Source organism: Spea bombifrons, chromosome 1 (assembly GCF_027358695.1).
Source record: "Spea bombifrons isolate aSpeBom1 chromosome 1, aSpeBom1.2.pri, whole genome shotgun sequence".
Taxonomy (NCBI): Eukaryota; Metazoa; Chordata; class Amphibia; order Anura; family Pelobatidae; genus Spea; species Spea bombifrons.
Window position 1 is genome coordinate 103,936,381 of NC_071087.1, and position 16,871 is coordinate 103,953,251.

General features: G+C 41.2%; 1 protein-coding gene across 2 annotated transcripts; it reads right to left on the reverse strand.

The window, feature by feature from the left end:
• Nucleotides 1-3,027: 3,027 nt before the first annotated feature.
• On the reverse strand, nucleotides 3,028-14,608 carry UBQLN1 (ubiquilin 1). 2 transcript variants are annotated; one of them, XM_053467080.1, is made up of 11 exons: nucleotides 14,337-14,608; nucleotides 10,897-11,048; nucleotides 10,680-10,795; nucleotides 9,395-9,657; nucleotides 8,830-8,988; nucleotides 7,122-7,356; nucleotides 6,420-6,559; nucleotides 6,103-6,186; nucleotides 5,554-5,669; nucleotides 5,018-5,177; nucleotides 3,028-4,190 (listed from the first exon to the last, which is right to left on the reverse strand). In XM_053467080.1, the coding sequence occupies exons 1-11, from the start codon at nucleotides 14,460-14,462 to the stop codon at nucleotides 4,029-4,031; spliced, it is 1,713 nt and encodes a 570-aa protein (XP_053323055.1). In that variant the 5' UTR covers nucleotides 14,463-14,608; the 3' UTR covers nucleotides 3,028-4,028. The 2 variants fall into 2 exon arrangements, with proteins under 2 accessions (XP_053323055.1, XP_053323046.1); XM_053467071.1 differs by having other exon boundaries at nucleotides 6,420-6,562.
• Nucleotides 14,609-16,871: the final 2,263 nt, after the last annotated feature.

Consider the following 16,871-nt stretch of genomic DNA (forward strand, 5'->3'; position numbering starts at 1 on the left):
GATAAATTGATGAAATGTTTCTGTTTGTAACAAATTAGCGGTGCACCTAATCAATCACCTGCAGATGAGAGGACACATATACATTTAACAGAAACTAAACTCTGCTATGAAGCCGTTTATTACCAGTTTATTTACAAATTACAATGCGCAATCTTTATGTAATCCCTCTCAAATAACATTTATCAGCATTTGTGTGAAATTCTATTCCCAGGACATTAATTATTATTATTATACGTTTTGTAACCCAGTACACTCAATAGCTCCATTGTACACAGCCGGCTTAGGCAGCAGAGTCGTGTTGGAGACATTTGGGGTCATCTCAAGGCATCTGGGCATCACCCTAAGTCATGGCGAACATGGTTTTAGGAGCATATAGTGTTTTAACTTTATGCTGACGCATCAACAATTCCTTTTGACGTAGGCTTAATTCATTCTCTGCCATATCTAACGGGAAGAATAATGCTTGTCCGTTTGTTCTTAAAATACAATCGCTCCCTGCAAGCGTTTCGGTATGTTATCTTAATATCTGGATGTCCATTTGACATCTTTGTTCAGTTACATGTGTGTAAGGGATCTAAATATGCCTCATGGATGGTAAGCACTAAACCAGAAGTGTCTCACTAAAGATGCATTTTGGCAATCTGGAAATATGAACCAATGTTTAAACTTAAAACCAAAAAGAAAAACTCTTATTAACAATGTGTCCGTGCAATTGCATGTATTTGGCCAACATACAAAAATAAGATGTAGAGTTGTGTAAGCAAAGGTCAATTTCAAATGGAATCATTGGCCATTAGCTGTGAAGATCATGTGAATCTACATCTTTTTCTTTTTGACCCATTTTGGCAGCAATAACCTCAAACAAGCGCTTCCGATAGCTGCAGATTAGACTATTCTTTCTTATGTAACTGCTAAAGCTTGGCCATTTTCCTAGGATGTCTGATGTGAACGGCTCTCGACGCCATTTCACTGCAGTTTAAGGTCTGGGCTCTGACTGGACCACTCGAAAAGGCACTTTTTTTTCTTGGAGATTTACTTCGATGTTTAGGGTCATGTTCCTGCTGAATCACCCAATTTCTACCAAGTAGCCACCCTATTGTCCTGTGTGACACCTTGATAAACTTGGGAATTTGCTGTCCCCTCGACGATCGCAAGCTGTGCAGGCGCTGATGCAGCAAAGCAGCCCTAAATCACGATGCCCCCTCCATCATACTTCAACATTGGGATGATATTTTCATGTTGGTATGCGGTGCCATTTTTATTCAATACATAGGGCTGCGTATTCATACCCAGCAATTCAAACTTAGCTTCATCAGTCCACAAAATATTTTCCCAGTAGCATTGTGGAGTGTCAAGGTGCTCTTTGGCAAACTTCAGGCAAACCGCGATGTTAAAGTGGAAAGCAGAAGCTTCCTCCGTGGTGTCCTGCCAAAGACTCCATCCATGCCTGTTCAATATTTTTCATATGGTAGAATCACGAACAGAGATGTTAATCAGCCTTTAGCTGTTACTCTAGGGTTCTTTTTTGTGTGGACTCTTTTGAGATTGCTTTATTACTCTTTCCAGTTTTATACAAATAAATAATTCTGGATTCTTCTGATACTTCTTTTTTGTGAGGCATGGTTCACATAAGCAGATGCTTCTTGAGAATAGCAAACTCAAAATGTGTATATTTTATGTCGAAGTAACTCCAAAGCACACTGCCAATGCCATTTCATTGATAGGACTCCAGACTTGCCAACTCCTGACTCCAATTAGCTTTTGTTGAGGTGAAGACCCGGGGTTCACATACTTTTTCCAACACACACTGTGAATGTTTAAAGGATGTATTTAACATGGCCAAGAACAATACAATAATTTGTGTGTTATTAGTTAAGACAGAACGCGTTTATTCTTGTAACTTAAGCATCATATCATAGTTTAAGACAAACGTGTAAATAAAATGCTGGCAATTCCAAGGGGTTCACTCTTTCTTGCCATTTCTGTGTATCAGCTTCCCTTGTTACCACTAAGGGAAAATAACATAACCAAAAATGAATTCTCTAACACCTCAATGTGTTTCAAAGGACCTTCAGACAGACAGCTGAACACATACTACTACTTTGATACATTTTGTATGGTGATGTGAAATCATACCATCAGCATACAATTAAAAGAAATCATACTGAAATACAAGTCAGACAGTTTAGTGGGGTGCTTTTATTTTCTTTCTGGTGTGGGGGGGTATGAGTATTAGTAGGTCTCAATACACCATAGCAAGTAACTCTATACCATATCCTTCACAGTCATCAATCGCTCCTCTTCCAACTAGTTGATTTTAAAGAAACAGTATACTGTTAGGCTTCTTAGGTGGTCTGTGAGAAGCAAGAAGTGGAGATATTATTCACTTCACAATACTTACTTTCTACTTTTGGGGAATGAAGCCACACAATAGTACCCATATAAAGCTACACAAAATATACCTCATTTATCTAGTAGAGATTCCACTGTCTCCAGTAATCCGTGCAAAGGACAAGCAAGACACATATTTCATGCTAAGTATGTTAATAGCACCCTCTGGTGGATTTTAGGACCATAAACATTATTTAATGACTTCTGTTAGGACTCCCTCTATGAGTATATCCTTTTAGGACATCTTTTACTATTATTACATTTCAATCTTTATTGACTTGCAGAATTTTCTGTACACACAGACATTCACTCTTTTTTTTTTTTTTTTAAGACAAGTTCGACTTAACAAGCAAGACTTCAGCTAGAAACCCAACCTATTTTTTCCAGTGGCACCATCTAAACGTATCGCAAGCACACTCAAAGTGCATTCGGCCCAAGCGACTAAGAAATCAAGCCAGCCTCAAGCCATATGACTTTTTGTTTTTAAAAAGCTCCCCTAGGGCATGACTTACAAGGCAGCGTATTACATTGTAGTGAACCGATTATAGGAATATTATGGCATTTCCACTAATGTTTTATGATGCGCATGTAGTCCTCCGGAAAGAACTATTTAAAGAACTAAAACTGAACAAGAAATGAAAGAAGTATTGGAGTTTATTTATTACCTGTGCACAGGAGAAAGAGCTATTGATAAAAATTAAAGTACAAACCAAATTTTTCGACGTGGTTAAAAAGAATTTGTTTATCACATGACACTTTGAAACCCTGAAGTTTTGGTGAATTTTTGGCCACCCAGAGCAGACCAGGACTGTGGTGTTCCCGTCGTGCAAATACATTTACACTTCAGAATCAGGGATTGGTAGGACTGTGTCAGGTGTAAAATTAAACAATGATCAACGTCAAAGAAAGTTATACACTGGAGGGGTTCACTGGGGTCAGTGAAAAAGTAGACCTCGCCGAATTCTACTGAAATGGATGTTCCTTGGTGAACGAGCTGCATCTAATTTCACAATATCACTTCGCTTACAAAAGCTTCCTACGTCACAATTTTCTTAAATACAGGTTTCTATTATCTGTGTATGCGACTATTTTTCCCACGTAACTCTGCTGAACGGGATCTGTTTAAATTTAACTGAAGTGGAAGGATTTAATAAAGCGTAAAAAAAAAAAAAAAAAAAAAAACAAGCAGAATGAATATTACAGCATTGCATTAGCAAAAATACATGCGGAAGTCACAAAAAGGAATAATTCATCAGTAATTAGAACTATGTTTTTGCTTCCTGTGTGGTATAAATTATTAGGATATTGATTTAAAAAGAGCTACCTTTTGCCAGCTGAAAGGTTAAATAAAACCGGTTAGCCCAACTGCAGTAGCTATTGGTTTAGAAATCACAAGCAATGCGGCGGGGGGGGGGGGGGGAGTTGTGTCTGATGCATGCAACACATTCAAATGAAAAGCTTTGATTCCCGCTATTTCAGATTAACTACTGCACTTCAGCCCAAAGTAAATGCATGGGTTTAGTTTGTAATGAGAAGGGATTCCAGGAGTCAAACTGAAAAAAGCAGGTGTTTTATCGAGACTCAAGAGCCATTATCAAAAATAAATTACACTTTTGTTTGTGGGTTCGAAAGGGTCGCTATGATGGTTGAGAGCCCAGTAGTCGTTCTATAGCAGCATTGATGTCTCCTCCAGTTGCTATCAAAGCTTGTATGTTTGCTTCTCGGTTTAGGAATCCCATAGCACTGAGCTGATCCAGCTGCTGTTGAAATCGTATTTCTGGATTCTGAACCTGCTGAGACTGTGATAAAAAGAGACAAATTTTAGTTAAAAAAAAAAAAAATTATTTTATGGTACACTACCATGAACCCCATAACAACCTTTGACGGGCAAGGAACATTACGCAAAAATGGTCTCTTAATGACTGTGTTGCTTAAACTGTGTTGCCGTAATGCCTCGATGCCGAGGCATTGAGCAACATCGAGATTGGCATCATCGGCCGTGCCTGGCCCCTCCCCAGGGTGTCAACGGCCACCTGTATGGCAGCGGACGCCCACTTTAAAAGCGTTTAGTAGGCTAATAAGCATCAATGGTGTTGCTGAAATATTACCTCCCAAACAACCTGACAAACCCATGCATGGAGGGTATCGTTGCACTCTGGATATGTTGCTGAACACATATTTGAGCGTTTATGACAGCGGCATGTTCCAGGAGCTGTAAATTCATTCCTGAAGTGCAATTTTTGTGATAAATTACTACCACAAAGTTGGTAGTAGAATTAGTGCATCGAAATACCTTGGGTTGTCTAGTTTTCAAAAAATAAATAGCCTGGTCCTTAAGGGGTTAATTTTGTAATAAGCGTTTATGTTTTTGTTAAACAAACATTTTAATCGGAAAGTGATTTTTGCCAATATTTCTACATTTTCATGAATTAAATGAATGTACAGAATAGCCTTGCCAGATGCCACAAATATGTGTGACATCCAGTCTTACCAGAATCATCCAGTTTCCAAACGCCAAGTAGTGCGAATAGTCATGAGAATTAGATATGCAAGCAAAATATGGATATTGATAAATAAGGTAAATCTATTCATAACCCATTGAATTTGAGTCACAGCATTGCTTTACCTGTGGATTAGCACCAGAAAGAGCCTGTAACATTTGTTGTATAAATTGCTGGTGCCCGGGCTCAGATATTCCAGACAGGGGACTTGGGGCTTCTGTGGGCACAGGATTAGGGGGAGCTGTGGGGGTTGCAGGGCTAGCGCTCCCCAATCCTCCAATACCACTGCAAGAACAAAGGCAATATAAAATATCAATGTGAAAGCTTGTTATGTAGAGAACAAAGGGTTAATGACAGAATTTCTAAACTCTTTTTAAGTGGGAATTCTTAATAGGGAATCCCACAATTTTTCCATCGCTTATATATAGATTTGTCTGCTACCCTCTAAAGCAGATATTAAGTCAGCCTCTCTCTGAACTGGTCTGTAGTATGAAAGAGCATTCAATAGCAAACAGAATAATATTTAAACTTTAACCAGCTTCTTGAAACCGCAGGCAAGCACTATCAACATCTCAAGTATTTTTCTAGACCACTTATATTCTATCGGATTTCTGATTAAAACAAGTGCTGGCACAAAAAGTAACAATAATTCAAAGTGTACCCTGGCATAAGTGTTGGGGCTTCCGTTGCCAAGGTCTGCAGTCCCTGCTGGATCTGCAGCAAAGCCTGCATTGCTCTTGGATTTGACATGGCTGATAATGTGTCCGGATTCTGCATCTATAAAGAGACATAAGCATGTAAAACAGTCGCACAAAAACACGACAGGACAAGATACTGTTAGAACGATCACACGCAGTTAAGTCACATGCAAACAAAGCCAACTGTAGAATGGCGGATCTCCTCTTTACATTGCTTAACACTACATAGTATCATACTTGAACAATGCCGTTTACTGTGCTATGTATAACACACATCGGCTCTGCTCTTACAATCCTAAAGTAAGTGGCATTTAATTTAAATATCTGAAAAAAAAACCTTGAAAGTTGCTGGGAGCAGCCATACATTATAGCAATATAATATTTTATCAGCAGCTCTAGAATGCCATAAAACAATGCATGTAAAATGCAAAGCCCATGACACAGGCCCAGGTCCAGCAGCAGTTGCAGCTACTTGGTGCCCGACAGCTTGACACGCCATTCTCGGCTCTCACCTGCTGTAAGAAAAGTGGCAGCTGCTGTCGCATTTGATCTTGCAGTTGGGGATTCCCAGCAAACAGGGGGTTATTTTGCATCATCTGAAAGAATACAATAAAACGTCATTCCATTTTGACCATAAAAACCCCAAAACAAACACCCCCACAAAATTCAACAAATTAGGGGTTTTTTTGCACACACAGATCACAAGATCACTTTATCCCTGTCTTGATTCGGTATTATTTAAACACACTAGATATTTGGGGTTGAAGAGTCAAAAAGGTTTTTATACGTGTTGAAAAAAAGTCACCCACCGCAGACACAAACCTCTTACCTGTGCTGCAAATTCAGGATTCTGACTAAAAGACTGCATCATGCTCCTCATATACGGGGCAGACAACATGTTCTGCATTAGCTGGGGGTTTTCAGTAATTTGCTGCATCAGGCTTTGCATACCGGGGGTATTGAACATACCTGCTGTGGAAACAATGACATGGAAGGAAACAGTTAACTAATAATCAATACAAACAAAAGGAAAATTCAACACAGACACTAACTGCTCATGAAAATATTTAGGAGAACTGCAATACCTTCTCAAGAACGCATCCACATTAAATTAGTCTGACCTAATGAACGGATATGCCTTAAGAATAGTTACACGGCTTACACTTACCAGATTCAGGACATTTTTTGGCCAGACGCTGGTATCCTGAGCCAAAGATCGAGGATGTGATGGGACTCTTTGTCATGCCCTTTAGTCTGCTGATGGGTTTGCCATGCTACATTTATTATATGCGGGACAACCAGTGTATTTCATTCATATGAAACATTGCTCAGTTGGGCAGCATAGGGAGGACTACGCTGACACTATAGAAGTAAAACCAATAATTGTGCAATTTTACACAAAACTAATGATCTGCAAACTTTGTTTTGCAGATAATGAGCATTAAGGCTTGGGAAGTGTGCATCCCGGGATGCATTCCTTAAGATGAAGTGACTGAACACTGAGACAGCACTGCAAATTAGACTACAGTACCTCCTAATCCAGACGTCATGCTTGGCAATGTGGAACTTGGTGTTGTGGTGGTACCACTGTTGGTACTGGTGGTATTTACTGCAGGGTTGCTTCCCCCGCTTCCAGCAGATGGAGAATCGGCAGTGCTGGACTGAGGAGCCCAAGGGTTTGGAAGAGGATCTCTGTTTTCTGTACGGGAAGGCTGGTTCCCTGCATTCGAATTACTCACAAGTGAAGCAAATGGATTGCCACCAAACTGAAACAGAAGAACATGCCAAGATTAAAATTATTGCCGGGGGGGTGCACAATCATTATGCAAAAATGCTTAATAATGACCATTCCTTGCACTGAAATCTAATGATTTAAATAAAAAAAATCATGCAAGAACAAAGCAATTGGGTGCATAATAATACGAAATTAATGATAAAATTCAATACCGAGGCTTGGCAGGTAGCCTCACCAGGATACACAAAGGGCTGAAACAACTAATCGATAATGAAAATCGTTGTCAACGATTTTCATTATCGATTATAAAAAGAGGTTTTTTTTCCAGAGCAAATGCTCTGAAAAACTCCTCTCCTTATATAATCCGACCTCAAGCAGAGATCGGATTATAACACTAGAATTCAGATCCCCCGCAACGCTGCAGGGGACCTGGATTCCCCTCACTGTCGGTCGGTCTCTCACTTCCATCTCTCTCCCCCCTCCCATACACCCCTCTGACTCCTCCCCCCTCCCATACACCGTATGGGAGGGGGGAGGAGGCAGAGTGGAGTATGGGGGGGGGAGGCAGAGTGGAGTATGGGAGGGGGGGAGGAGGCAGAGTGGAGTATGGGAGGGGGGAGGAGGCAGAGTGGTGTATGGGAGGGGGGAGGAGGCAAAGTGGTGTATGGGAGGGGGGAGGAGGCAGAGTGGTGTATGGGAGGGGGAGGGGCCAGAGTGGTGTAAGGGTGAGTTATAGTGGTGTATGGTGGGGTATTATGAATTTCAGGGCATATAGGGGGTATAAGGCATATCGATATTAGGCATATCAGGGGGGCATAAAACATATCTGGGGGTAAAAGGTATATCAGGGGGCTCAGTTGCATATCACTGGCATATAAGGAGTATAAGGCATATCAGGGGGCACAGTGGAATCTCTGGCATATAGGAGGTATAAGGCATATATAGGGCAGAGTGGCAAGCTTGGGGTCAGATGTGCATAACTGGGGGCAGTTTGGTAAATAAAAGAAAATATAAACAAGGCTTTTTTCTCAGTTTTTATTAAATATGAAAAATGGTTAACATATGAATATTTACTAATAACTTTGTATTAAAACCAAGTTTGAGAAACACTGTGTTTGGGTTCTTGTAGCTTTTATTATTATGTCAGTAAAATAAGAAGGTGAATAGAGAGAAGCCATTGCAATAAAGAGATGAAAGTGTAAATTGTACGTTTTTTATTACATTATTTTAAATTTTAAAAAATTGCATTTTTTTTATCCGATTAATGGAAAAAATAATCGGCCAACTAATCAATTATTAAAATAGTTGCAGCCCTAGATACACATAAAGGTTCATTGATAAGCGACAGTCAATCTTTAATTCCCATCACTCCAAATCATAGAAGGGACTACAACTTTTCAGACAAACTATCTATCCGGGCAGACAGTCTCATTACATCACATTCACCACTCAGCATATTATACTTTCACTCACTCTTACAACAAGAGTCAATTGGGAACAGTACCTGCTCTTGGGCAGCATTCAGCATAGGCTCCTGAATGTCCGTGTACATTCTCCGCAAGGCATTATAGCCCCCAGGAATACTTTCGAGATTGCTCAGGGCTCTGTCTTGGTTCCTCATCATCTCCTGCATCATCGCTGGATTTCGAGCAAGTTCTAGCGTCTAGAGATTACATTTGAAACGTCAAAACCAACCAAATATATCACTGCTACATCTCAGGCTGCATCCAAGCAAACAATGCAAGAGCACAGATCCCCAGTACTTCAGGGATCCATGCTACAACCAGTCTCTACATACATATAAACCAAAAGCTTTGGACAGCTGTATAGTTTGTGTTCATTCACCGATTTAGTTATTCAATTACAGACACCATTAAACTAAAGCGAGGATGTGGTTACTTGCCATTTTGGTTTTTGATTCAGAACCACTTCATTTAGCTATAGAATCTGATTAAACTAATGCAATTCTTCTGTCTTACATTTGACCACACTAACTAACTGGCCTTTTTAGCACATTTATAGAGATATTCACAAGTTTGTAAACATAGTATAAAAGAAGCCAAAAATACCTGTCGCATTATATCTGGATTATTAAGCATATGACTGATTTCAGGATTTCGCTGGATTAATTGCTGCATTTGAGGATTGGCCATAATTAATTGCCTCATTAAGTCAGGATTAGAGAGCATGCTTTGAACAAATGGGTTCTCCATGATTTGAACCATCATCTCTGGGTTGGACATGAGCTGCCTCTGCATCTGACTCTGGAGCTCAGAAAAGTTTGAGGCGTTCATGCCCATGCTGCTGAGACTCGCCAGCCCCCCGAGGCCTCCTGGAAAGAGAACAGGACACAAACATAAAAATAAATAGGAAATAATGTACAAAGTAATGGCAGAGGATTAGATTAATCTTAAAGGACCCGAAAGGCAATGGGCCTGAACGCTACAATAAGATTTTTTTTTTCTATATTATATATATTATATCATCCAACCCCATGTAAATAAAACACATTATCGTTAAGCAATCATTAAAAACAGCATCCTTTGTATGCTTAATTTGAATGCAGACATTTTAAAGCAGAAGCATTTCTTCTGGATGCAGGGTTTGCGTCTAAATTACATCTAACTGCCCTGTGTTAGGTACAGTTGATCTACATGTACGTGCAACCCCGTAGATAAGATACGTAGATAATGCTGCTTTTAGTACTTGGTTTAAAATATTTGTGGAAATTGTGTGTGTGTGTGTGTGTGTGTGTGTGTGTGTGTGTGTGTGTGTGTGTGTGTGTGTGTGTGTGTGTGATGCACAGCTTGCCTTAACCTGTTCATTCATAAATAGCTCATCTAGCCCAGGAATAAAAAGCATATACAAGTTTACCTAGATAAAGTGTAAGCTGTTTATAACATTGTGACCTAAATAACACTAGAAGAAAAATAGGAAAGTTGGCCTGGTTTCCAACAGGGAAAAAAAAATAACGCGTCCCGACCCTAGCACTTACAGGCTTAAAATAACTCTAAGCACCCCTATCTTCTATGTGCTCTGCAGAGCTATTTGGCTCCACTCATTCTTGCCTGATGTTGTTGGCCTGGTTTGCACACCACATGTTACGGACAGCTAATGGCATAGATAATTCACGTGCCTTCTTGTTAGGAGATAACCCTGCAGAAGTGGGCACATCAAATACCACTGCTTGCACAGCGGACTCGGTGGCCAGCAGTTACAGTGAGCAAGCAATGCTATTAAAAACACTAATTTTATTGAAAGAAAGGCACTTTCCCAGAGCAGACAATGGGGGGGGGGAATAGCCAACACATAATGGATCCTAACAGCGCCCGAGGTGGCCATAGAGAACCTTACCCAAACCAAACGGAGAGCTGGTGGTTGGCGTTGAAGTGGCAGTGCTGCTGGGTGCGGTTGAACTAGCTTCTTGGTTGCTGGAGCTGTTCGGCTGTGAAGCTGCTGAAGCTTGTGACCTATTGTCAGATACAATAGAAATTACGTTGAACAAACACACATTCTCAACCTGCAGGCAAATCAGAAAGCACAAAGCCTAAATCAGATGCTTTCTACGCACCGGTTCTGTGTTTTGATGACCAGGTGAACAGTGAGTCCATCGTGGATTCCATGTTGGCTAAGCGTATCCTGGTCCTTCAAAATCTTCCCGGCAAATATTAACACAAGCTGGTCTGTGTTTGACTTGAAGCGCTTTGATATGTCCTCCTTGAACTGAAAATAAGGCGTTTTAGTCAAGTACTCTATAAATAGTTAAAATGTTACTAACTTATATTTTAGTGTATTACATGAAATGATTACGTATCTACAGTCCTGTTTACAGCTACAGTTCCTTACATTAAATACAACAAGTAATTGTGTTTACAGATTTTAAGTATCAAGTTTGTGATCTAAATGATTCAAAAATGCTGTTCATGCCACAGTCTGCCATCTTTCACAAGATGGACATCTGAACGACATAACTCCTAAAGAAAGAGCACACGTGATAAAGTAGCTTTAATTCATGAATTGAATTAAGCTGGGATGCCAACAGTTCTTTAGAAATAGGACTAGCACGACCGTAACGTAACAGATGACTGCTTCTGAACCAACAAATGCACGAATGGGGTCGAAACGCATAATGCATCATGACTGATGACTTAAATGGACCCTATCCCATTAGGCATTAAAAAAAATCACTTTGTTTCAGATGGCTGAAAGAAATACAACAAAGTCAACAAGTACACAGACGTTGGCATGTGATCAACAATTACACGAGTCATGTGTTAGAAAAAAGCAACTGAGAACAAGTTTCTAGATGGAAGGTCTTACTATTCAGTCTGTAAAAACCACATAAACGCAGAATAGTACCCCCTTTTTTCTAAAAATGTTTACAGCGAACCCTGCCATGTTCAGCATCTGTAAGGGGGGGGGATATCCCTTATGAGCTAAATACACAACAACGTCCATTGACTAAAGAGAGGAACGTCAGGAGAGCTGTGGTTTCAACTTCCTGACCCCAAATACGCGGCACGCGAGATATCAGCGGGCTGATCTCACGTGTAATACTCACTTTTATTAGTAGGGCGTGTGCTGGACTAAAGTACTAAATACCGTAAGCTTGGTGGAAACGTTTCCTGAATCGCCTTGCCTGCCGCAAGTGGCATCGTCATAGTCTATGGCTACACTTGGTGATAGACCTCTATTCCCATACATTCAAATACAAGGTATATAAATACGGCAGTAGATCCCATTTACAATTCTGCTGACTAAGCCAATTATCCAGAGTGGTTTCCCTTGCCTGGAAATGATTTATTCTAGCTAAAGATGGCTTACCAACTTGGAGCCAGATAACATCCAATGAGAATGATTAGGTGTGTGTGTATTCCATCCGCAGCGTGCTCCAGTGGTGGAGATGTGCACACGGATAGCTGGATTGTTATTCCATGGATATTATTTCACACTCCACAACACCGTGCATGCACATGCCAAAACTGCCTTACTACATAGCACATAGAACGTTGCATCATGACTGTACAGTCACATTTATCCTAAGATATTTTAAAATACACAGATTTTAACAGCAACAAAGATCATTTGTACCCAAATGATTAAGAAACATAGCTGCAGACTTCATAAAAGTGCCTGAAAGGGACACCCCAGCCATCCCACGCACGTTAACACATAAAATAGCTTTGTGGTCTCATTAAAATGTCACAATGTCCTTTTTTTCCCCAAATGCCTACATATTTGCCCCCTTTCTCCACCCCTCAACCAAAAGTTGTGCAGGAGAAGGAGATTCGTTTTGGGCCAAAACAGTCCCCTGACCTTCATACAGCTCCGGCACTGGCTTCAAGCAGCCAATCAGCAGCAAGAATAGACCGACCATGGAGGAGGAGGAGGACGGCAGCTGCTTTCACCGTTTCATTTCTTAAGGATGCATATTGTAGTACTCACAGAGCATTTCAATGTACATTCTTCCATAGCAGGGGTGTCAGTGACATTAAACTGTCCCTTTAACAATACACTAGCCTGTAGTTGAGACAATAATACTTGGATCTTTACACAGCAGGAATAAAAAGGCTTAATGAAAGCTCGTCATGTGCTTAGTCATGGTAGACCTCATGACATCTCGAAAATGTGAATAACTGGCAGGAAGGCCACCAGGGTGCCAATCAGTGGCTACCGCGCTTTCACACACGGCCGATGAAGTAATCATTTAGTCATACTGGCCAATGATTGTCCCAAGTGGATGAGAGCTGTAAGTGTCAGAGTTTTGGTTGGGGAGGAGAAAGGTCTTCCCATATGTAACATAGAACTGTAACATTTTTGAATAGTAAGGCAAAAAACAAAAAAAAAACAAAAAAAAAAAAAGGAAACAAAATAAACTTGATCTTCCACAAATGTAAACGAGAACCCAAAAGCATTATTCATCTAGAATGCCTAGAACACTATTATTCTACGTTAATCGGGTTAAAAGAAGAAATAAAGGTCTTCGTACCCAAACATGAATATTTACAAATAGGTCACTGTGCAGAAGGGTTAACGAAGCAGAATTTTACGATTACACAATACATTCAGGCATTTTGGTTTTATCTCGCACCAAGCATGAGGAAGGGTCAAAAGTCCAATCCTATGTCCTAGCGTAAGAATTCATGTACACTATTGGCACACGTAAAAAGAAAAGCGCCGCCAAAGAAACATTTCTTTAGAAACATAGAATTGGATGGCAGGTAAGGACCGTTCGGCCATCTAGTCTGTCCGTTCTTCCTGACGTTGGCCTCATCTTAGAATCGGGAGCCTTATGCCGGTCCCGTGCTTGATTCAATTTCCCTTACTGATTGCCTCTACCATTTCCTAATGCACAGCATGACCAGATGCATAATAAACCATATATAATATAAACCACAATGTATTATGGGATAACCAACAGGTGGATCTGTTAAACTGGTTGGCCGCCAGATCCAACCTGTCTATTTATACGTACATATATATATATATATATAAATATAACGCGCTTTAGCTCTGCACTTTGTGAGCTTGTCTGTTTTGGCCAAAACACTGAACTAAAGCCTTGCGGTTACTTTAACGTATACACACGCAGGTTTGGATTCAAGAGCTTGCAATTTGTTCTTGTGGCTTTTTTGTCATTGCTGTGACACATGAAATCGGGGCTGCGCGCAGGCACAACGCATCCAAGAAAGCTGGGTTACCCCCCAATAACAGACACGTGATGCTTCAGCGTCATTCTAATGGAAAGGCGGACAGAAGGTAGTTTCCAATACAATTCCTACGATGACAGCGACAGACGGGCCATCGTTACAGCCAACGTGCCAGATCCACTTATTGCTAGCCCTGAGTCTATTGCTGTGTCCTCTAATGTAATACAGAACAGAAACAGGTATTGGCCAAAAATAAAATTTAGATAAACTGTGACATCTTATCTAAACAAAGTGCCAATACTTAGATCTGAGGCCAATCTCAAGTGGCCGTGTGTCTTTCCGCTGATCCCTGCTTTCTCACCTCCTTAATGCTGCTGTTTTCCGGCACCGCAAACTCTTCTTTCTCCTTAGGAGTTTTCACCGTGACTTTGATGATCCGGGCTGGATCTGATGAGCTAGCTGTGGATGAGGAGGGGGGATCTGACATGGCTCCACTAAGACACTGGGTATATCCACACGGCTGAGTGTACCGGCAGCAGAGTGTACGTGGACGCCCACGGAGGACCGTGTATCCGAGTGATCGCACTTACGGAGTGAGCGCGGTTAGTGCTGTTGTAATCGTGTCCCTATGTGTGCGCACGTCGGGCCGGAGGAAATGAGTCAGTATGTCTGCGTATAATGTGGATATCGGCTCTGTGGTGTCAGGCGGTACAGGCGCAGCTCAGGCCGCACTAACGGCGCTTCCTCATACCGCAGCGTCACAAACACGTCACAGGAACCGGCCGCCGCAGGGCACTCTGGGAAAGGAATGGCACCCTTTTAAGCCTTGTCACTGCCTTTGCGGCTTCTCGTGTGCGGCGGAATGGCTGCAAAGCGAAACAAGTTCAAATATCTCAGAAGCTGAAAGCGCGAGAAATGGTCAAAACAGCTGCCTTCCCGCACAAAACCCGTAGCTGCGTGTCCGTACGATGTCGCATGAAGATGACGTTAAAGCTGTCATAGAAACTGCTAGAACGATACACAACCTTTCTTGAACGCTAGGGTGCGCATGAGCAGGTAGCGGCGAAACATCCCAATAGTCGCCAAAAGTTGACTCGGCGGCCATTTTTATGGTTAGAAAGAAAAAAAAAAACTTGTTTGGAATAGTTTCTAAGCGTGTCATGTGCCTAATGTGTGTTCATTATTCTACCTCTCTGTCAATTCTTATTAAAGTGCCATGGCTGGAAATCATTGAGCCATGTATTTCTTAATTGTACCAGCCCTGTATGAAACTCACGTGACCTCCCTGGTGCACACAGGCTAGTTGGTAGGTATACATTAGCGCAATGGCTGAATCTTGGCCACGCTTAATGCTACAAAAAGATGATCCTCGGGCCTTCTCAAATATCAACTCTTTAAAGGCGCATCAAAGCGCAGCAATGTGATCATGTTGGCCGATAAATGCTTCTAATAGCAGTGTATATATTAAAACCATTACTTGTCACCTGTATTCAAACAGGAATTTCTGCTGTGATTATACCGGTGGGAAAACCTCATTGGAATTAGTGCAGATAGGAAGGATTCACATCCACCCCCAAGTTTGGGTCATCAAGGGTTAAAAAAGCTAACACAGGGAAGCAAGCCTCATGACCAGGATCATTCCTAGTCAGACGTGGCACATTAAGGGGCAATACTAGCCTGAGCTGCCATCACAAGCTCCGTACGTGAAACCGGAGTATGGCAGCAAGTAAAGTTGAGATTTGCCATTTTTTGGAGACCATTTGCGGTCTAACTCTTTACACAACTACGTTGCAGGCTACATCATGCATCACGTCATCAGTACTGTGTTCCAGAGCTTCGCGATACAAGAGGGATCTTGGAAGGCGAGTTCATTTATATGATAAGATTACTATATATTTGAAGTTTTGTAAAATATTTCTTAAAATTACCAGCTATTAAGAGGGGAAAAAAATGAACAAGAACTTTGTAGGATACTAATCTGGAACCTGTAAAAAAAAAAAAAAAAAGTAACGGTTTATTTTTTGAAGAATGAATGCATTATTTTGCAGGGTTTTGCCTAGAAACTCCGGGTGAAACAGCATTTCTCTGGGTCACTGCGGGGAAACTCCAGGTATTCTGGCATTGCTGATTCCCTGCCAAAAAATAGTGTGTCCCGCAACATCAGTGGAACCGCCCATCGTCAGCAGGACCGCCCACCGTCAGCGGGACCTCCTACTCACATCCCGCAGGTACACGGTAGGTTCTCAGGTGTGGTCGGGAGGTCTCCTGCATGGCTTTTCGCTTGGGAGGTGCAAACGCATAAGGAGGATTCCGCAGAATCCCAACATGGATTTGCAAAACAGACGCCATGAAAATTTAAAGGGGCCACGCATTATATTATATGCATTCAAGTGCATAGGATGGCTGGAGTGCCCCTTTAATACAATAATGAAGCCTGAATGTGGAAGCATACCACATTAAAAAGAGCATGCCCCATCTATACTCGCTTCATATACAACCACTTTTTTATATAAATATTATTCACCCATTTTAAGACCAATGATCTGATGAGTTTGACTTTTGTGCACGTTGACTGAATCTTTATGATTAAAAATGAAATGACTGAATTCTGGTTGTAGCACTTAACTCCATCTGTCTTGCTTTATATGCCGCCTTTTGTTTTCATGCTTCTTGCAGGGCCCATCATTTGAATTTTTCTCACACCCTTTGTTGGCCTTGTGGTATGCAGACCACATATATTCTTCTTTTAGTACTTTATGGGTTACAATCGGGCCATCTTAAGGCTTGATGCATAGGCACTATAAGTCATTCATCTTTTCCTTGTTACGTGTACAGTCAAAAAGGGCAGGTGGTACTGAACAGATCTTTCCCCTGCTCTGTACATCTGAAACCATCA

Bases quoted from the DNA above. Each gene is read 5' to 3' on its own strand.
- UBQLN1 (XM_053467071.1), bottom strand. From the start codon at position 14,462: ATGTCAGATCCCCCCTCCTCATCCACAGCTAGCTCATCAGATCCAGCC. The intron at 8,989-9,394 runs GTATTTTTGGCT...TGTAATCTCTAG, and splicing joins ATCCAGATATAATGCGACAG to ACGCTAGAACTTGCTCGAAA. The intron at 4,191-5,017 runs GTAAAGCAATGC...TTTTTATCACAG, and splicing joins TTTCTGGTGCTAATCCACAG to TCTCAGCAGGTTCAGAATCC.